This window comes from Bombus affinis, chromosome 13 (assembly GCF_024516045.1).
Source record: "Bombus affinis isolate iyBomAffi1 chromosome 13, iyBomAffi1.2, whole genome shotgun sequence".
In the NCBI taxonomy this organism is placed as follows: Eukaryota; Metazoa; Arthropoda; class Insecta; order Hymenoptera; family Apidae; genus Bombus; species Bombus affinis.
The window spans coordinates 3,596,633-3,620,293 of record NC_066356.1 but is presented as its reverse complement, the minus strand read 5'-3'; the positions used below and the strand labels follow the sequence as shown (position 1 = coordinate 3,620,293).

At 33.3% G+C, this 23,661-nt stretch overlaps 1 protein-coding gene across 1 annotated transcript in view; it reads right to left on the bottom strand.

Moving 5' to 3' along the window:
- Nucleotides 1-682: 682 nt before the first annotated feature.
- LOC126923704 (lachesin-like) overlaps nucleotides 683-23,661 on the bottom strand; it is a 118,092-nt gene continuing 95,113 nt past the window's right edge. Inside the window, exons 7-11 of the mRNA XM_050737419.1 lie at nucleotides 23,230-23,353; nucleotides 19,079-19,216; nucleotides 18,845-18,964; nucleotides 15,162-15,329; nucleotides 683-12,169 (exon numbers count right to left, since the gene is read on the bottom strand). Of these exons, the coding sequence (XP_050593376.1) occupies nucleotides 11,874-12,169; nucleotides 15,162-15,329; nucleotides 18,845-18,964; nucleotides 19,079-19,216; nucleotides 23,230-23,353 (846 nt within the window). The 3' untranslated portion in view covers nucleotides 683-11,873. The remainder of the gene's footprint in view (nucleotides 12,170-15,161; nucleotides 15,330-18,844; nucleotides 18,965-19,078; nucleotides 19,217-23,229; nucleotides 23,354-23,661) is intronic.

Genomic DNA, 23,661 nt, shown 5'->3' with positions numbered 1-23,661 from the left:
ATTCTCTTCTATTACTAATATTCTATATTATCTATTTTGACAAAATATTGTTTAGTGTTACGAGAGGCCTATATCTTACGCAATTACGACCGGAAGGAGTTAATACATTACAGTTTCCTTTACTAGGTAAATCATAGTATAATTACGAATATATTCCTCCGAATAAATGTAATATTGAAATATATTATTGCCAATTATTTTCAACGTATGATATAAAGACCAACTTTTATCTACAAAATAGCATTTGAATTTTTTAATTTCATGCATTTGTTATAAAATTATAATCGAAGTTAACAATTACCAATTTTTCGCTCTGTTCACTTCATACTTCAACTGCTTTTTTATAATTTTCCCATCATATTGCCGGTAAAAAATTGTGCTTTTATAATTCCTTGAAACCCTAGAATGATGTCCTATAAATGTTTTTAGTGCCTGGGCTGCATAAAATTTGATCACCTTCTGTTATCCTTCTTTCCTTTACATTCAATATCATGGAACTAAATTCAAATTACGATAAGTATCGATAGTTACTGAAACTAATGACATTTTGAAAAAAATCAAATGTAAAATAGTAAAATGTAAAAAATAAAATTACGACTAGCAGTCGTAACGTAATTGTAACCTAATTAGGTGAATACAGCAAAAAGACAAAAAGAAAAAGGTAACGAAATAATCTATATCGTACAGCTTCATATGGGACATACGAAGTATGTCTCTGTCTTTATTTCTTCCTGATACTGACTACAATATATGTATTCACAAATATTTACAGGATTCCGTTGCATCATTCTATATCTTTTATACAGAGTTCTGTATTCGTCGATAATTTTTGCCATCTTCCTGCAGAGAAATCGGCCGTTACGACACAAGTGGGTATATAAAATTATCGTACACACCTAATATACATACATTGCATTGTCAGACTAATAGGACCGTACGCTTGCTTGTTTCATTTATACAATCAAATATGTATTTCTTGTTTCCTTTTTTCGCTGACAAATTAAAGGATCAGTTATAATTATACCTAACAAATGTCATTAATCGAACATTATTCACGAAATAAATGTTATAATATAAAGTAATTGAATCTCCATTATCATACCCTATGAAAATTGCGATTGACTTAATTGTTATGTTTGATAAACAGATATCGAGTACAGATGGATGCACATCCGAATATTACGTTCATTCTCAGTCAACGGATAGCAAAATACTTGTAATTTCAACGATCCCAACAAATTATCAATTACTTCGTCTCATACTGTAATTTAATTACTATACTGCCCAAATTATCGAAATCCTATCAATTTCTTTTTCTTTACCGACAAAAATTTTGTTTACGATCTCTGCAATGTTCGCCATCTGTGCAATTAATCATTACATACGTAATTTCATTGCATCCCATTTCACAAGCGAAACACGAAACAAAGAAAAGTAAATACATACCCTCATTTACTTCGCATGTACTTACATACGTATATAAAATTATGCATTTTGTTGAAAAAGAAACTGGGAAAAACTGGAGGAAAGAACTCGGACAATATTTAAATACCTCTTTCACTGGGATGTGTACATAACTATATTCGTTGGGAAGAAAACTCTTCAATATCTCGAATGTTTGAACATTGAAGATGTTTTTGCCATCGATGATTTACATTAACTTTATTTCCTTCCTTAAATATGTTCGTTCGCTGCATTTATCGTCATATTCGTTATATAGAAAAATGTTAATACATGGAAGCCATGGATTTGCAACGTTCGTCGCGTCGCATCAAATATTCTCTTTTCTTTTAACAACAAGTTTCAAAACAACAACCAAAGAAAAATAAGAAAAATTAAATAGAAAGAAAAGACAGAAAGCTATATGTTAACACTAACCTTACCAGGGCCGGTCAAATGACCGGTTTCAAAATTTAAATTAAAATTGTACATTCATTGTTATTTCTTTCTTTCATCCAACTTTATGTAAATTCTTATATTAACAAAAATTGAAAAATTGATTAATCAGCTAATACAGGAATTTATATAAAGTTAGACGAACAAAAGAAGTAACAGTGAACGTACAATTTTTAATTAAATTTTGAAGTCGGTCATTTGACCGGCCCTGGTAAGGTTAGTATTAACCAACGAGAAACTTGTACAAGTTACTGTACAATTCTAGTCGCGCAAAAATTCGCTTCAGACTTCGTAGTCATAAAATAACTTCTCTCTCTCTCTCTCTCTCTCTCTCTCTCTCTCTCTCTCTCTTTCTTTCTTCTTCGTGAAGATTTTTCCTTTTGCGGAAAAAATAAGAACAAATCCCGCGGCAGGCAACGGGGCCTATTGCAATTAACTTTATAGTCCTCTCTAATATACGTAAGTATGAATTCGCTGTCGTGCCTATAGATAATCCAATAACTGATCAATTAAATATTTCGAAGGAATGGAGAAAATAATAATCAATATAAAAAATAATCAATTGATTGCGATAATGTACATACGGCAGATTCTGGTCTAGTGTAATAATCGGAAAAACGATTTAAAGCGTCAGCTTTCAGATCATCATCCAGAGTTGACTATGATGTATAAATAATCCTCCTTGACACGGGTTAGACATTACAGATGCCGAGGACGATTCAAAGATCCGGCTCGTGTACTTGTTCGTATGTATATGTTACAGGCAAAGATTATTCCAGTATGTATCATACAAAAAGGCTTTCTCCCGATATGTAGTCAGAGAGTCGGATGAGCCCACTTTATGTCAAATTCCGCAAGATTTATCACTATAGTTATCAACGTTTTTTTAACTTATAATACTTGTCGATATCTTTGGAAAACAAATTTTCTTACATTCTTTTAGGTTTGTAAGTCTTTGAAGGCGCTAATAGTACAAAATTCCATTGATTCGATGTATGTATTATGAATTCAAACTATTATTATTGTTATTATTTTTTCATTGTTGTAATTTACATTATTTTACATAAATCAAGCTGGTTAAGAACCTTCGCGGAAGGTACATACAAATTATATTTTGCATTAAAAGTACCGATTTTAGAACCCATGTTGATTAAACATTTTTTGTTTTTCTTGATGAATACTTGGATCACTTAAACTTCTTGGATTCTTCTTAGACCCTTAGACTTTCAAACTTCTTAGATTTCTTAGACATACAAACAGTAAAACTAATAGTTTGAACAAAAGTGAAATTCGATTAAAGAATAAAACTCGATTAAACAGAGGCTACTGGGTAATCGATGTCGGTTAGTCTTTATCGACGAAGAAACTCGGATACTGGATCCTCTGATTGTTCGTATTATTTTTGCCTATAACATACATTCTGTTGCTCGTTTGTTTGTTCACATGCAAATTGCAGAACTACGACTTCTATAAATTATATATACATTTATCTAAGTAGAATTTTATATAATATAAATTATTCCTCACATGTGCAACATAAACTTATTCTTTGCCCTTTTCTGTTTCTTTACAAAATTCCTTGTTATTGTTTTAGTTTTAGTTCAATCATGCAAAATTCACTTACGCGTGGATATTGTCTTCTTTTACAAGAGAATTCAAAAGTAGAGACAGAGCGTGAATGGTCAGACATGAGAATCACTCGATGATCACCTAGAGATACATACAAGTGTTGCTTCGATATGCTATGAGACATTCTTAAAAATAAATACTTACATACGTTCGATCTTTCTTTGTAGACGCTTATAATTACAGAAAAATAAGTCTTCTACGTCTGTAATTGCCGAAGGAAAGATATGTTTAGGAAGATATGTTGGAGTTAAAGCGTGAGTATAGTTAAAGTGTACGCTCATTGGTAAACGTATGCATTTATTATTTGCATGTAGCGGAGAAACACATGAGAAAACACATGTTTTACATATAGATAGGATGGTTATACTCGCTTTTAGCGCACTGTGTTATGATAAAAAAATGCAACATCATGATAAAAGCGAATATTTTTTGCAGATATATACGATGAATACACGTTTTAAGAATAAATAACTTTTTAATAATTTTCTTGGTAATGTGATTCAAGTATCATTTTATTTTAATTAATTGTAACATGTTGTCAGAAAATGTAATACATTCTGTATATGTTGATGAATTATCGAGCATGTTCATTGCTCGAGGAGATTTGATTAGTGCATACGTCCACTGTGCATCTTACACTTTAACTATGTGTGTGTGTATAAACATAGGAAAGTATAGATGAACGTTAAAAGTGACAGTCCTAATTTCAATACCTAAATAGCAGTATTGTTAATTTGATTTTTTTGCCTTATTTGAATCATTGGTAGACAGGTGCGAGCGACATGCCAACCAACGTGGCAAGCTTCGAACATTCCATTCAAGATTATTGTCCTAGGACGGTAAGGGTGAAGAATGTATTGTAATTGTCTCCCTGATCGATAATAGGCATTTATCTTGGTTAATATCGTATTGAACTTCCGTAAACTATTTTGAAGTTATTTACAATTAGGAAATATCGGAGAGGTAGAGATTGAATTTGACAACATTGAGAAGCTCTTAAAAACACACTATTAAGTAAATGTTGAGAAATTGGTTTAAGTAAATAAATAATTGAAATCCTGCGCAGAAATCTCAAGAAACGATTAAACTGTTGCTCCTTGGCGTACTTTTTAATTATAACATTTATTAGGTATGAAAGGTTTGTACCTAATATTTTGTACATAATTTCACGTTTCAATTTATTCGACTTTTACTAATTGTAATAAAAACAAAGATAGACAATATTTGAAAGGAATGTGTAAAATGTAAGTTTTCTTAAATCGAGTGGCAAACAAATCATTCACTCTAGGCGAGCACAGAGACTGTATTTAAAAGCTCTACCTAGAAATATTGTCCTCGATAACAAAAAAATCGTCTAAAAAAAATGTGAATATAACGTCGAGCCTTGAAATATTATGAGCTTCGTGTTGATTTCAAATTTCGAATGAAAAGAAATCTTTTTCACGATATACATTTACTAAGAAATATTCACAATTATTTCGTACCGATGTACAAACTTTCTCCTTAAGCTTTTAATGTCAGAAAACTTAAAAAGCGAAATTTCATGAATTTCTTTTTCACGCTATTACATTCGATTTAGTAAATCTATCGAATAGAAACCAAACTTCATTTCACTCGATTGACTATTAGTTTTTAACGAAAGTAATCGAAAATTCTGATTTTTCGCAAAAACAAACCTCAACTATTTCATATACTTAACACAGGTTAAATTCCAAAGCAAATTTCTAGATGACGAAGCAAAGTGCCGCACCGTGCGCCGTCTTCAGTATTTGCTAAGTGAGTAAATAACGACTTGAGGCAAATTTTATAGAGCTTTAAAGACCATCGACCTACCTGTCTGAAAATCTACGAAACCCGCTTTGGAAAGAAAAGGTTTTCATTAGGATAACCACGAACATCCTTGGACACAGGCGGAAGAAAATAAATTGTTAATCGAACGAAAGTAATCGAGAAGATAGAATCCTCTAGGACTACTGGGATCAACGTTGATGATTTTCAGCGGGCTATGATATCCTGTTGACGACGTGCAATGGTGTACAGGCTCGTTCGATGGGCCATATTTCACAAGACCATTACGCCGGCGCGGGGGTAATAATACCGCACAATTACCGTGGATCTCGAGTTCTCGAAAGAAAGGAAATAAAATCAGCATAAAGTGAGCCACCAAATGGTGCCGGCAGACCTTTAATGAAAGTACCAGTGGCGGAGGAGAAGGAAAGGCATAAGGAATAGCGGCGCGAAAACCGGGGTAAAGAAGAAGGGGCCGGCCCTTAAATTAATTCGCGATGAATTACGTCCGCGCCAGCTGTTCGGACAGTTGTGTTTATTTATGAAGGAACTAAGATCTTCTTCGCGTAGTCCTTAAAGCCGGATTCCGCCCATATAATTCCCTGCGACGACCGAATTCTTTCTCTTCCTTTTAGTCGACACGCCTCGCCACGTTAGCTTTCTTGATGGCTGAACTCATAAACTTGGGGAATTCTTGGACAGCCTGCAGGGAAATGTATCGTGCAAAACAACATAGGACAAGGAACTTCCCATTGATGTTACGTTAACATAGAATAGTTCAGAAATGATAATATTTAGAAGATATACCTACGTGGATTTTTCGGAAATACAGTACCGGTTAACAATTTTGAATCATTTTGCTTTGAATCATTTTGTTTTGAATTATTCAATTGTAAAATTTACATGCGTAATATTATACCATTATTACGGAAGAACAATGAACAATGAGTAATGAAAAATATGTTTGATTAACATTGAAAACAAAGCAAATGTTAAAATATTTAACCTACTTTCGAGTTGTATCAGTCATAAATCCAATAAATATGGTGCATGTTAACGAGAACAATCCAATTTTACGAATCGTGTCATTACTTTTCCAAAACGCGATATTGCAACGATATAAATTATAAAAGAAATCAATTATTAATTGATTTATAAACAACAGAAGTCAGAACAAAACAGAATAATAAGTAAATTACGAAAAAATAGCGTTTAAGGAATCAGAAGGGATTATCATGTAAATTTTTAGTGTCATTTGGTAGCTCAGTAAATTGAATGTCGTCTCTAATGATATCATGATACTGATTGTGAAATCTTTTTTGAGTACTATCATTTTCTCCTTTATACGACAATTCATTTTATCTATTTTCAACTTCAAGAAGTAACAGTTTAGTAATATATTTATTTATAATTTAATATAACATTCTTCTTAGAAATGATATTTATAACTACAACAACAACAACAAATAAACAAATGATAAATTATCACTTTTTATAAAATAACATAAAGAAATCAGACAATGTATGACATATAATACTTGTAACACGAAAAAAGAGTCAATTAACGTACCAATAATTTCTGAGTTTCTCAGTCTCACCTCATAGTTATCATCCTAGCTGTTAAATGGTAAAAAAGGAAAATTTTTTTACCGCGATATCATGCAAGTACATATGCGTATTATAATATTAGGAACCAAAGCGTGTATCATTGCATCTTTTCAATTATGTTCAAATTGTTGTGCAAAAGTGTTTTTAGCCTACTTCTAATCCCTAGTAACGTTTCGATGTTAGCCATGAACCATTTGATTTGAGGACTTGGGAACTTCTTTAAATCTTCAAGACGTTACCTTCAAGAGAAAAAAACGCTTAAACATTCTAAAAAAAAAATTACTCTAGCGATAGAAATAGCACAGTAGAGAAGTATCTACGCAGCCTCTCGACGAAGAAATCTCGAGGTTCGAGAACCGAAAAATCTGGAGGACATTCATCTATTTAGTAACTGTCGTGTCAGAAGCGTCCGATGACGCGAAGTCATAATCAGACGTTAAACTTGTCATGCTTTAATCCCGATTACACGATTTTCAACTAGCTGTACAAGGTCTTTTCCTTCCTACTCTCATTCTTCTTCCTGCTGATACGAAGGGATTAAACCGAACTTTCCGCGTCGACAAATAACAATTAACGGGAGGAAACACAAAAGAAAGCGCTATCAATGGTCGAAAATATATACAAAAATATCACGCATATCTTTCTTTTTCACGCTCATTTACCATTGCCGCCTGTTTCTATTCGACCAAAATCCTTCAGAAAAAGCAGGATTCGCACATTTACAGAAAACACAATACACTCGCTATGTCTCTTCATCTAGAGTTTAGAAGGAATGAACGAACAAACGGGATCCTCGATGAGGGTCCGTGCGATCTGTATGAATATAGAAAAGGATTACCAATAAGTTGTCGTCTGCGAACTTTTTTATTAGAAATATGCGAAAGCATATATGCATTGTTAGAAGGAGTAAAATTATTGTTCAAAGGTATTATTTTGTAAATAGATCTACGTTATATTTTAGATAACAAAGTTCAGAAAACCTTCGTTTTCAAACGAATCGAGGCAGCGCAAATGAAAATTTTCATTTTAACATGCACATACTCATACCTTTTCATTCATCTTTTCGATATGAAAGTTTGCAATACGATTAAACAGTGAACTGGTTCCGAACCGGTTCTATTGACTCGCGATTCATTCATTTACAAAGTTTATGGCAGATGGAAGAGCTCGACTTTAATGCGGAAAATAAAAAAAAAGAAAATAAAAGATTATTGTAAGTATTGATGGAAAAATCAATTAGTTATGAAAAAGTAAATATTTTAGTTTTTACCAAAGGCGATTACGTGGGAAGACAAATGTACAACAACACTACCTAATCGTAACTATTCACATAAATGGTGCACTATCTGAAATAATATCATTATCCAGTGTACCATATTCCGAAAAGATGTATACGTTTATTTCTAAACAAAGATATAATAACGTTAAATTGATGTAGTTAAATCAACAGATCGCACGTACCTAATCAAGATTCGATCTGTCGTTCGTGAGCGAGTGTGTGTACATATACATAGATACACGTATATACGCGATGCCTAAAATCATTTGGTCCGACCGAAGGAATCCGTCTGTTAAAGCATCCGGCTTGGCCAAGATGTTTGATACTCAACGCATAAAAAGCTACCGCCGACAGTGATTAAAAACGCGATACACCCTATTAATACTTGCTGCTTACGAGGTCTACTTACATATACAGATAACTTAGTTACCCTGACGTGTCAATATGCACACACACATGTACACGTGCGAGCTTGCGTGTGTATGATACATAGATACGTGTACAAGCATATATACATGCACATCACGCGAATTTATTGCCGTTGAAACTGACATAAAAAGTACTCACCTGGCAGTTTGTTTTGTGAATATAACGTATGTGTATTATATGTGTATGCGTGTCTATATGTTGCCAGGATTGTAGATTTTATCTTCTTCTACTCTTCCTTGCTTTGTTTCCTCTTAAATTTCTTATTCTTACATCGTCGTTTCAAACCTTTTCTACTTCGCTAGCTTATTACCATGTTCAAAATTAACAGAATCGTGTCTTTTCAGAGTTTTTAGATTAGTCATTATTATTGTATAAATTTAATCAGAGCGTAGAATGACAAGGATTGATAATGGTGATAACGATGAATCTTTAAATTACTCACGATTAAAGTTGTTAAAGTATCAAGATTTTCACAAAGTTTACCGAATTTAAATCAAATGAATTTCTAGAAAACTAATTAGTTAGAAAACTAAACTTTTACACGACTTTTGTGTATTAATTTGATAAAGGAACAGGGATTTGTAGGAAAGAAATTTTTTCCTATTAAAGATATCAAATTCTACGAGCTAAAAATATTCCAGAAAAATAAATTTTTATGAAATTTTTCGTGTAGGTATGAAACGAGGATATAACTTTTATATATCTAATAGTTTTATTGAACATTCGCGATGCAATCGTATCGTATATTTATGTGTAGCATTCTCTATGACAGACCTTATAAAAGTCTTAAAGTCTCACTTTTTTCTCAACGAGTAAACGAAACAGGATACATATCGATACGAATAATCAGATCGATCCAAACATAACATTCGCATATATCTGTATGAATGATCTTATTAATATAATCATTTTATCCATTTTGTTTTCACTCAAAGTAAAGCTTTAACATCTCGTTTCACTATACGCTTGCAAATCACGTGTCTCGTTTTCTCTGTTACTTACCTATGTAATACATACATACATATGTGAAACATACTTATATGCTCGAGTTAGATTGTCCACATTTGCATTTATCTCGGGCTGTCTACAATTTAGGGTGTAGCTACTTTAATTTCATTATTTACTCGCGTTAAGAAACGTTCGAACGACGACGATCTTAAAAAGCAGAATGCAAGCCCATGTTTATAGCATAGAACACATTATACCACTCACATAAAAATACAAATTCCGTGGTCCGTTCGTAGACTACTAGTCACGTAAAAGTTAAGCGATATACCATTTTATAATGGGAAATATCTTTTCTCAATCTCACGAATCTTCCTTTATAGGAGATATATTTTCAGAAATTTTCAAGTACCAAAAACAAGAAAATTTTTTAGATTTTTCTCTAAAATGTAAATCACGGATTTCACACATCTGCACGTATCAAAGCGTCATTTTTTGAATAACAGTCTTCATTTTGCAGCACTTTGGGATACTTAGACTTATTTGTTTGAATTTGTATGAATAGAATATTTAATTGCAAAAAAAGAATAAACTAAAGGATCCTACCATTTCAATCTTAGGATACGAAACGTATCATTTTATATTAAAGTTTACTTACATAGAAGTGATTATTGATTACAGAAATATAAAAACATAGTCCAATTATGGGCATATTTAAGAAATAATTTATCAATTATCAATTAGAATAAAACGTCTAATGGTGGTTTCATATCCCAAAGTCTTTAAGATTTTCTAACACCACCATAAAACTATTAAATTGCTCTTAAAACTAATTACAAAAGATGTTTTCAAACAAATAAGTGGCTACTAGAATTATTTGCTATCTCCACAAAATACGTCTACAGTATGAACCTCATGACAGAAATGTCATGGGATATAAAGCACATTACATATGTATATGCACATTCTGATGAATTTATAGGTGTTCCGTCATACCCGATTCTGATGATTTTTTAATATCTTAGAGGAATCAACATTTTAAACACTTTTTTCTATACATATAACCGTCGATCTGACATAGTTTACGAGACATTCGCAAACAACTGCAGGTACCACTACAATGTATTTCTACCTCTAATAGTGTGTCTATCGCAACGATGCATAAGTTGCCGGCCATCGGCAGCTTATCGTCTGTTTATGAGCGAGAATTAGCAAGGTTAAAGGCCTCGTGTACAATATGCATATGCGAAGAAATGTTTTGTTATAACTTATAACTCAATTAAAAGTGAATATCGTCAATGTATTACGTCTAAGTTCGCGTGAATTAATAACGATTGTTTGATTTCATAAAATAGTATCAATTATTCATTCGCCTATTACTATTATAATTAATTTGTTATTATTTCACGCAATCGTTGTCGGCCATCTCCCAATGACCAGATTAAAAAAAACTAAACCAGATCAAAACCTAAACTCAATAAATTGATAATATTCATTTTTAAATGAATTATTATAGGCATTTCTTGCAGCCTCACATATGCAGTTGTGCACAAGGGCTTTAAACTCGCCCGACTCTCGTATATAAACAGAAGATACGTGACCGACAACCAATGCTGATGCATATGCTGCCACGGACGCATAACTATAGGCAGAAATACATCGTAGTAGTATCTACAGACTTTTGCTAGGAGACTATAAATATAAATATAAATATCTCGGAAACCAAACGAGACCGATGATTATATGTATAGGGAAAAATTTTCAAAATATTGAACTTTACAACATATTAAAAAATCATTAAAATCAGAGAGGACAAAACGATTCTACAAGTTCACCTACATTTTTTTATAATTTGAGCATTAAATTCAAAATTATTAATTGTTCGATGAATAAAACTTACGCTACTACTGATATCTCCTTTTCTTTATAGGATATTTCTTTCACAGACACGATCTTAATATAAATTCGTTTAATGTCTTGAAAGGTTTTTCATTCACAATTTCCCAATTTCAAAATCCTGTTCCTATCCGTTGTACGTACAACGCATTGCAACGTAATCTCATTTTAATCCAAATCCTTCCATCGTTTCACCGATTCGCCAAAATCAATTCATCTTTGCTCTCTTATCAAAATTACAATGTAAGAATAAGTCACTGAGGAATGTGAATACGTGCTTGGTCTGCACAGAATTAATGTAAAATAAAGCGCATCGTACATCAATCCTTTCTTACATTATTACGATATCAATACCCTATATCTAATAACAGCAGATTTTCCAAACCTTTATCTGCCTGTTTGTTCACTGACATCTCTCACAAGCAATGATCAGCATTAGAATGATAAGGAGATCAGAGGCTTGTCGACGATGGTTCGCGTTAGAATTGGCGCTGATTGTTGGTCTCTTCTTACCGATCCTTACGGTCGGCACTGGAGTTGCAACCGATGGATATCCTACGTGTCCACTGATCGTATTGTCTACGGATAGAGGTTTGTTCTCCATTTTCTCGATTTCTGCCGAACCATAGACAGTCTCATCCTCTTCATCGTAAAAAGATGGCCGAGCAACTGTTTGAGTTTTTGTAGGCCCTGAAATTTCTGAAATAAATACCAGAAAAGGCATTTCATTTTAGTTACTTTTTTAGAAAATAATGTTGAAAGGAAAAAATAGTTTTACTTTCCTTTGAATTTTATCAAATGTAAGAGATTAAAATTCTTCGAATGAAAAATTCTGGTACATTTTTAAGAATAACTTGTGCAATGAAAAATTGTCTAGAAGGAATAGATGAGAGATTTAACTCTCCTCGAATGATAAATTTATGCTTGCAACACTTACTATACCTTTTCTTCCACATTTAAACTCATACAAAAAAATCACTCAAATATTATTATTATTTGCGACAGTCAATAACAAGGCTTTGATATTTTTATTATTAATATTCCTAATATTTAATGTACGTAAAAAGCTTTGTTACGTCGGGCGACACTCTACCTAGACCAGACCACATACCGCGGGCAAGATGGCAACCAGATGTCCGCACATCTTCACTGCGTACCCTCGATAGTCTTAAGAACCTATCATAAATCTCAGGAATTTTCTAGCTAAAGTCCTTCAAACCGAACTAACATCTCTTTACTGACTCGTGTCTAAAGCTTATTGTTTACTATGCGCAGACACGAGAAAGTTTTGGACAAATAGTGAATTTAAATAAATAAATAAAAAAAAAAATAAAAAAAAAAAAACGAGAAAGTTAGTTTTTCTCATGTATGATACTTCACACTAGCAACATTCTGTCGAGGGCGGCTAAGACCTTTCCTAGTCTACCAACTTTCTTTTATCCAATCAGAAGCAATGTCTACTACCCTCAACCAAAAATACTTTCCCAACCAAAATTGTTATTAACAATTCCAATGGTCCCTTGCGTTAGACACACCCATCGCTGGTTTTCCTCCGACACAGCATCGTCACTTTTACCTCACTTATTCTTCATCGTTAGAATAGTCAACATGTAATTACCGGGTTTCTACTCTTAAATCAATCACTTACTTAACTTATACATACGTATCAGTGTAATTAGATTTCTTACAAAGTTGTTGGAGTAAACATTAATTTATATCTGTTAATTCAATGTAAGCTCATTTGAACCACCCCTATTATCGTAACTGAAATCAGGCGATCGATCAGTTCGTGGCGTCGATTATCTAATCGTAACGGGAACTCGCATTGACGTGCTTTCTCTCTCATTCGTTTCTCCGCGAATGGTTGAATAATCAAGCTCACAGAAAATTTTTCCTTTAACATGATCGATAACTGAAGAATTACGTATTGAACTTGATTCTTATTTTTCCATCGGAGATTTCGTACGTGATGATTATAATACATCGAATTGTTGTTATTTAGAGATACCTATTTCATCGACAAAAAAAACTTTAACAAGAAATCAATAATTTTCATGAGAGAATTAAGAACAAGGTCGATGTAAAGTGTGGATCGTGGATAAACAGAATATTTTTGTAGTTGATTAATTACAGAGAAAACCAAAATTTTGGGAAGGGCTGGCAAGAAGAAGAAAACATTTCGATTAGATGAAATTCTTAACAAACTTTGACTAATCAAAGTTCTAGTCATACTTTTCATGACATACGTCATAGTTTTCTCGTTTACCTTCCTTTTTGCAGCTTGTATGGTAAAATCGCTAGTATCTTTCAGAAGGTAAGTAATTAGTTTACGTGAAAAATTTCTTGCAAAATTATCTTATTATGTACAAAAAGTTGGTAACGATTTTGACAGTTGATACTTTCCGTCAGAATAGGAAGAGAGAGGAGAGAAAATATTTTTGGCGCATTAAGAATGGTGGCAGTGAATAATCGGCGATGCTCTCACGAGAAAGAAGAATGTGCACACTGCAGTACACTGTGCGATAAGTAAAGTAGTAGGTAAATCCCTGCGTCAGGGAACAACATTGATTCCTAAAACGCGAGAGGCTCTCGTGACGATTTACGGAGGACACGAGCGTGCGACCGAAGTGAACCAAAGTGCACGGGCTGCTCGTGATTCCCCTGAGTCTGACTCTGACCCGATTGGGAAATCCTCAGGATCGTATGCGAAAAGATAAGGATTGACCGAAAGAAGCCGAATGCTGCCAGGGGGTAAATCCTCTGGAGGATTCCATGACAAAGTGAGGATACCTGTAAACGCGAGCGTGTTTGAAACGTGCGAAACACTTTCTTATTTCTATCACACCGCGATCAGTCTTTTATCTAATATGCAACCCAGCAAGAACAATTTCCACCTGGATATTCCGCAAAGATTCGTTAATCCGTCACCTAGACTGCTGTTATCAGCCGTGTAATAACATCAGAACGGAGGCAAATTTCCGATATTGAGCGTAACAACTATCAACCGACTAAGCCCTACTTTGCTTGATTTGCTTAACGATTCTTTCAGCTGGTCTTGTTAAGTGCGACGCTATTTGAATGTAGCTAATCATCTATTCTCGTTTTTGTAGCTATTCATCTTTTCTCGTTACTTAGTATCAGTCCGACGATCACAATTACTGTCGTCGTGTCGTTAATTTTCGATTCGGCATTTCTTTTAAATTTTTCTTGCAGTGTAAAATGAAGCCTAATGACAATAATGAAAATACATTTACTTTTATATATGTGTGTAATACAGTAGCTACATTTCATGATTTATCGGAGATAGAACTATCGCCAAAGAGAATACGAAAGTCACACAAAAAAGGATCGAGTCACGACAAGTACTATAATTCCAAAAAAGGGCATTTCTGTACATTAGCGCGTTTTTATTAATTTATTTTGTTAGGTTAAAATTTTGGGACCGATAGTTCAAAGAAATACAAGTAAATAAAAGCAAATGTAAAAAAAGCAAAGAAATAACGATTAAAAAGAAAATGACAAGAGAATAACAAGATACATATAAATAAAATATGAATATTTTGTTAAAAATCTTTTTTATGATGAAAATAGAATGTTAACCTTAAGAAAACTAAGAATAAACAATTTTAATGTGACCATAGCTATTTATAAAATTGATAGGAAGTAGATACGTAATTCCAGCCATACTTACCATACAATCGAATACTGCTCTCGACATCACCAAGAGAATTTTTGGCTACACACTTGTAAGTACCCACGTTGTCTTTTTGTAAATTGCGAATTGTTAACACCATCCGGACCTCGAACTTTGATTTTTCGATCATCTGCACGTCATGTTGTTGACTCGATATTATCATCGCTATGCAAACAAATTTTATATTATTTTTATTCAGAATATGCATATATTTACTCATAATAAACGTATTGTAATCATATCGTATGAATATTGACAGAAACCTGCAGATTTTCACTCATTATATATATATGCTTATGTACAATAAGGTAATTAATCTATATTTAACAATAAAATATAAATAAGAATAGGATAATTCTTGCAATCCTTCGTAATGGAGATTGTTGCCACGCGTAACCAAAGCGATATCATGCACTATAGTTTTTTCTACTTATGCATTTCCCGAATTATTGTTGGATCTTCATCGTTCTACGCCGTCTACACCGAAATCGATCCTGACGATTAATTTGGTTTGCGATATAGATCATTATCAGAAAAGGCTACACGAATACCAGTGATAATCCATATGAATTTTTAACGGTGTGTTTTAATTCATGATAAAAGCTATACCGAACTTACTGAAGTCAGTTTTTCTACTTTTACAATGACATCACAATTGGACTCCATATAAGAAATGATAACAAGGGTACTGTAAGAAATATTTTCATTAGAAAAATCACTGCGAACGTGCGAACAGAACTCTACAAATTTGGAATTGAAAAACAATAATAATTACTGGATTAATACGAATCCGAGAAATGAAAAGAAGTCATTGGTACTATTAGTACTAATAAATTAAGTAAGTATCACGTATTCTATTCATGGCTACAAGATGCGTACTTATGTAGTATGTATATCTATATAAATACATATGACGTAGTATATGGCGTAGCCTGAGAATATTACAAACAAGCAGAAAGAATACGTAACGACGTATAAAAGTATGCGAAAATCACTTCTTAGCCTCTGACGAGTCTCTTTATTACTGTTTGAAACGTTCCTGTACACGCGCGCGCACACACACACATGTGTGTGTATATATATGTATAAATAGGATAGGGAAAAAGGGTACATTGGATTTTCTGTGTTAGGTAAAAATTACATACGAATACATTAGAACGAACAGCTCCGTAGGAGTTGCGCTGAAGCGAAAGCATGTTTGCTGCCAGAACTACAAATGCTCGAAGAATATATTTGCGAACGATCGAGTGTAATTCACTCTCACGATTGTCTGTAACTTTTTGTCAACTCTGCATGAAAATATTAGAACTTTTAAGGAAAGAGAAAACGCGTTCTTTCTCTGTTTCTTCCTACGTGAAAGTTTCTTTCTACGTTCTAGAATAAGACCATAAAATGTTACTGGCCGCTTTATTTAAATCGTGCGAGTTAATACTCTTAATTTTAACTAACGAAGATACTCTCCTGTAGTAATTTTCAACTGCGAACATATTTCTGATTCCATCTCTCGTTTTTAACATAAAGTACTTTTTAGCTTCTTGGAAGCCGCGTATCTATTTGAAATGCGTCGCCAGGGTATGTAAACCGATCGGTATGGAATACCGAATTCTATATTATATAAAATATATCGATGTAAAATACATAGATGAAAGCTATGTAGCGTTTACATTCATCGACAAGTAATGAATCCAACTGGATTATTAAAATAATGGATTGTTAAATATTAATTTTGTTTTGCTCCACGAAGTGAAACTGTAGAAGAGCTCCGCCCAATTCCGACGATTTTTTAATATATTGTACAACTCAACATTTTGAACAACTTTTTCCTGTTTATGTAACTGTCGGTCGTTTATAGTTTCCGTGATAATCGCAAAAATTTATCGATATCACTACAGTGAATTCTGCCTATTATTGTGTGCCCGTGACAGCGTATATGCCTGTATATTATAATAGTTATTAGCGGTCGGATAGAATGATCTGGTCGAAATGTAGCACTTATACTTATTTGTCTATATATGCAAACTCAAACCCGATACATTGATGATATCCATTTTTGATTGAAACAGACATTTCTTGATCTTGCATACGCACGGAGCTTTACCCAATCTTACTCAACTCTCATGTTTATGTACTGCATATGTGTTACAATAAAAGATAAATGCTAGGTTTCAATTGGGTACCTATACCCGTCCACCGCAAGGCTTGCAGCAAGGAATACTAATACGACGCTGTTACGGACGTACAATTGATTTCTACAACATATCTTCTTTTCTACAGTTTCATCGTTTCACAGTAATTACTTTGTTGTAACAGATAGATAATTTTACAAAATTCAACAAGTATAAAGAATATTAGAATTTATTGCATAGATATTACCATTACGCGATAAAATATTTTAGTATTATGCTAAATGATTATAATTAAATTTGATGAAAATACCAAAATACAAGGCGAATAAATCAATTGGATTTTAAAAATAATAAATATACAGGAGAAGAATATGTACCTATTATCATTGCTAGAAAGAAGTCTCGCACCGCGACACAGTACTGCTCTTTATCACCCGCCGTCACGCATTCCTATATTGTTTTATTTACTACATTTCATTATATGCACGGTGATGGACTCTCATTAAAAGATCCTCATTTGTTAGAGTATTACTAAAGAAATAACAGTAGTGATTTTGTGTAAAAAACGTAGAAAATTTAAAAAATTTCTAGTTTTGTGAACTTATCGAAAAGTCCGATTTCGATGATATTAAAATAAGTTGTAGAGCTTAACATTCTGGACGATGTTTTCCTGTACATAAAACCGGTGATCGGCCTTAGTTTCCGAGATACACGGAAAAATATCCTGCTGCTCGGCCTTAGTTTTCAAGATGGGTTAGGTTAGTATTGATATTAATATTAATCCGAGCAACCGTGCTGTGAAGCGACTGGTCGACTCTGCGAATCTCCTTATTGATATTGATATAAACAATGCTGGCCAGCCACCTTACGGCGCGGCATCCGGATTGCCAAATCAATACAGCTTGGAAACTAATGCCGAGCAGTGGAATATTTTGCGCATAAAAAGGTTGTTCAAAATGTTGAACTTTGCAACGTACTTTAGAATCATCGCAATCGAAACAAATAGCTTTTCGAAAAGTTCACCGAAATGGTGTCCTTTAAGGCACAAAATTATTAGTACTTCTCTATTGATGTTCCAAGGAGAGACACCCTTTTCGTGACGATTCATTAGCTTGTATATAATAAAATGTAGCCGGAACAAATCAAAGTTGTAATACTTCCGTGCTTAAAATTATTGTAGGTGATTATTTATATCAAAGGGCATGACCTCACTGATATGGATAATTTTTGGATATATTGTAGAAATCAAATTTCTTCTTGCGTGTCACCGCTGTGCCGCTGGGCCCTAATTTCCCAAATATTCGCAAGGTACTACTGGTACCACTACAGTGAATTCCGCCTATAATTGTTCGTCCGTAACAGCGTATGCGTTAGTATTGTTGCAGAACATAAGCGAGAAAGGTACCTTCGAAAAGCGATGAAAGCGATAGAAAAGGTGAAGAAAAGAGACGATGAAGTTTACACGCAACTCGGAAAATGAAACTATCTGCGTGGCGAGGCTTTTGCAAAGTCACATCAAATTACAAAGCTAAATAGCCAACAGAGAAATATTACCATTATCCTTGACCCAATAATTAATCGACTTGGGCGAAGCCTCGACAAAACATTCCAGGACAACATCCGTACCCAGAGGTGCACCTACCAGTTGATTAGGTACATGAATTACCGGCGAAACTGTGAAACAGAATCTCAAATAGGGTTTGTAGACGTAGAACACTAGTGTATTTCTCTTCGACCGTTTCAAAAGAAATTAGTAAATTATCGGCCAGGATAATCACTATTACTCACAATGAACGTTGATAGAAATACGTTTGCTGACCGCCGGTGGCACACCGTTGATGGCGATACAGAGATAAACTCCCATTTCGTTTCTCGAGATCTTTGTCAGTTTTAGTTCTTCGCCGTGGTACTCGTTTACTGAAGTCACTAAACCAAATAAAAAGCGATAAACATTTTGTTAATCCAATATTAAGAAATTTTCTACAATTAAATTTTCGATACAATTAAATAACACAATTAAATATACATGTACACAAATAAAATAGATATTTTCTTTATTTTTCGTAAAAGACGCGTTCTTATTTTTAATAAAGCGTAAAAGATTTATTTACAAAAGTATAAGTCTTACAAATGTGTGTTGAATAAAAACTAGATTACGGTATTCATTTGGAGAAAATTTAAAGTGCAACAGAAAATTAAAAAAAAAAATGAAGTCACGCTATATTATTATGTATTGTACGTGTAAAATACATAACAGTGAAGACTATGCGGTACTTTATGTATGATTTATTTTATTATTATACATATGTATTTAATATCTATCGTTTTTAATATATACAATTGGAATTTCCGTTTAATTTTACGCAATTAAAAGATTTTGTACTATGAAATAATATAAGAACGCTGCTTAATAATTTCTAAGTTACACTGATCGAGTTACCGAGCGAAGTTTAACTTGAATTTTCATAGTCTTTGTGACAGAGGTGAGGCGATAAGAAAAAATTAAAAAGAAAATTCTTTACCATTGTATTAACAATTTATGAATATTATTTAATTTAACAATTTAGAATTTAACAATTTAAGAATAGAGAATTTTTACGTGGAGATGAAAGTTTAAGAAACATACAAAATTTCTTTAAATATATACTTGACAATGTGTTATGACTTAATAGTTTATACTTTAGTTTTTACAGTTCATCAAATAGTTTCGAACAAGGTTATTTTTAGTTTTAAAATAAATTTAAAATAAATCGCTATGGTAATGAAAAAATCTTGACATTGAAAATTAAAACTTATTCTCCAATTTGAAATAGGATCACGTTCAGGATAACATCACGTTCAATTATTTTTAAAGTATATTTAAACTGATAAGGAAAACTGACCAAAATACCTAATGTAAGCGTTGTATTGCAGTAATAAACAGGTTACACCTGTTCTTTTTCTGTGGCAGCGAGAATATTTCCCTGAAACGCACTATCCTCATATGTTATTCTTATTGTGTATTGCTGTGTCTTAAACACGTAAAAATATCGAAATAAATATCGAACGAAAATATACACTGAAACGAACTATCCTTATATGCTATTCTTAATATGTATTGCCGTGTCTTAAACACGTGAAAATATCAACTTTCTTATAATTTTGAGATGTAAGAGTGTGTTACTTCACAAAAATCATAATTTCTCATTTAACTATAATGTATAGGAGCAGAAAATGATAGAGTCGTTTGCTGGGAGCAAACATACATCGTGCGTTCCTATAGTTTCATTAATGATCATAAGACTCTATCTAGAGATGGATAAAAATCTCTGTTAACAATGTTATTAAGATCTACAGACGTTAAACAGAAATTTTCATTACTAAAATTTACAAATGTGCTCCAGGCTGTCGTTTTTGTTCTTTATTTAAGGTGTTGTCCGTAAGGATTAATTAAGGAAACTATGTTACACCTTATCGATTAAGATGGTGGCCCTATTTAACCATGACAATTAAATTTCTTCGCGACAATAAAAGTGTTTTTTATGGCGAGAATTCGAATTCACCATTTTACATGTTCTTTTATAACTCATAACAAATAGAAAATTTCTCTACAAATCCTAAATAACATCACATAATTATAATTCTATGGCACATTAAGATGAGATTAATACATACATATTTCACATCCAAATTTACATCCAAACCAAATACTATCTTTTTATCTTCTTTAACAAAAATGTGGATAAGCAACTCGCTAAATAAGTTACATATAATTCTCACAGAGAAAACTGTAACTGAAAAGGTAACTTCCGTAAAACCGTCGAACTGCTTGCTAGCCGTCCCAACGGAAATCGCTAATTAATGAGTTAGTAAATCATAAATCATCGAGTTTCGCTTAAACTCCCGGCGAGGTTATGTTACGTGGTATAACATCAGTAATTACAAATATATAAGATCTGCGATTTATCAGGAAAACACCGTTTCTTGAACAAATTAAAAGTTAAAATTGAATGATTAGTTAAAGATGGAAATACAAGCCAGACAACTTAAGAAACTTGGAGCTTTTAATAATAATTACTGTCATAAAAAATATAGATAACCTTTAATATATATTATAACTCAAAAATCAGAAATGCAAGGAGGATCGTCATAACAAATAATTAACTTTTTTATATAATAAGGTATAAAGGTAAAGCTAAGATATACTAAAAGATATTGCTATTACTGCAACTTTAAGGACGACAATATTAGATATTTTTATACATCTTATTTTATGCATAAATGTTGCACAATGTTTTATAATTCAGATTTCATAGCATATATCATATTTCAATGTTCAAATAACTGAGATTTTACGTTTCTCAGAATCGTTGTATATTTCTCGTCAACAGAGATGGAGACTTGAGATGGAAATAGCTGCCAACTTTTAGTACAGAATTATACCTACAATATGGTGAAGGTTATAAAATGTGTGATAAATCGTGAAAGATTACTAAAAAGTTAAAGTTCATCTTTATAAAAAGTGCATATCCCACAGTCACGATAAAATGAAATTCCATATTCAAATTAAGATCAAGAAACGAAATGTTTTCATATTATATGCAAACCGTTGATTTTTGAACGTTTAAACTTCCTATAAATGTATTAACATCCACAGTTTAGTAATCAATTTGTTTGGAATCATATCTCGTTATTTTACTGTTTATTGATAGACATATACACGAAATCGAAGTAACGTCTTACAATGGATAAAGTTACAGACCTCGTAGTTAGATTGACAACGTTTCCCCCACGATATCTAATAATTATCGGCATTGTAGGCCAACAATAAGCTTTCCCGTTTGCGCGCAGCTAGGGCTACTGCACTTAGCACATGTCGCGTCGCAAGGGTTTCATTCGCATATATTGCCGTGGCATCCTCGACAGGGCGTTGTAATTCGCCTGCTATTAGTAACACCATGCTGAAGTGAATACTAAATACGTCGTTTAGGTCGAAGCATCAACGCAGAGCGTAGAGAGACAAAGAGGAGTAACTCCGACCGATGCGATGCGATGCGATGCGACATCTCTATACTCTATCAAGTGTCCCGCGATTTTATGAACGCTATCGGCCGATCCTTTTCGCCGACGTGACGCGACGTGAAGTAACGCCATGGGGTGTCCAACAGTTTCGTTTTATCGATCGTCACGACGATCCAACCGTATCATTACACAACATTTCAAGAGCGTTATACAGTTGTACGAATAGCCGATGATATTGTTAAAAAGCGGACTAAGTATTGGAAAGAAATCATTTTTCCTTCTTCCTCGTTTGATGTTTAGTTTTGACGCAGATGTTTCATAGTTACATACACAACAATGATATCCGAAATACCATGGTATCCGAATATTAATATGAGTCATGATCTTGATTGCCCTTGCAATTAGTAACTACGACAGTTGAATTCGCCAGAGCATGGATTATGCATGGGAATATAAAGTAGAAAAAGAAGCAAAACCAAGAATATTTCAGAAAAATAGATATTTAGTTGTTAATTAATGTGTTTCAATCTGTACAGTGACACTATCATGAGAGTGTTATGATTTCCTAAAAAATTAACTTATTCTACCAGTATCACGCTTGTAGTAAATTGACGATACGCATATCTCGAAATTATTCGCGAACGTGTTTGTGTTCCAAGATAAATCAATTCCGCAGATGAACCGTTAACGTGACCCGTTAAAACCAAGACTTCTATTGATTCCTTAGGGTGATGCACAAACTGTTACTTAACAATTTCTAGAAAGTTACGTCTCCTGCAGGCAGTTTGGGGCGAGTCCGTCGTAGCGTAACGGTTCGCGGTGAAATAAGGAAATTAAAATACCAAGTGAATCCAGCGACTGGGTTCGAGGAAAACATAATTGTATATTCCGCGTTATATCGGCAAAATGGTTGGAGCGTCATCTATATTAAATCTTACCATGAGACTTTTGGTTCAAGGCGCTTCCTGCAAATGGCTTCCGAATTATAATGTTCTTCCCGTCTTCTCTACGCCACGATATGCTGGGTGTAGGCACGCCTCTTGCACGGCACGTTAACTTCACCTGTACGTGTTATGAAACCAAAATTATAAAGAGAATCGAGTTCGTTATTGCCGACCGCGGAGTCACGTATAAATATGTTTGGAAAAATTAGCTATCTGAGCAAGAACCATTTTATTTGCTTAAAATTATACCACTTGTCGAAAAATTGCTCGCGCAAAGTAAATCAATCATTCGATAAATTAGCTAAGAATCCAATGAACAGAAATGCTTAAAATTGCGATATGCTTTACAATCACTATTCTCATAAAATTCGCGGAAGATTAGTTCTTTTCCTACGCACGTTCCTTCGATTCTCATTTTCATTCAAA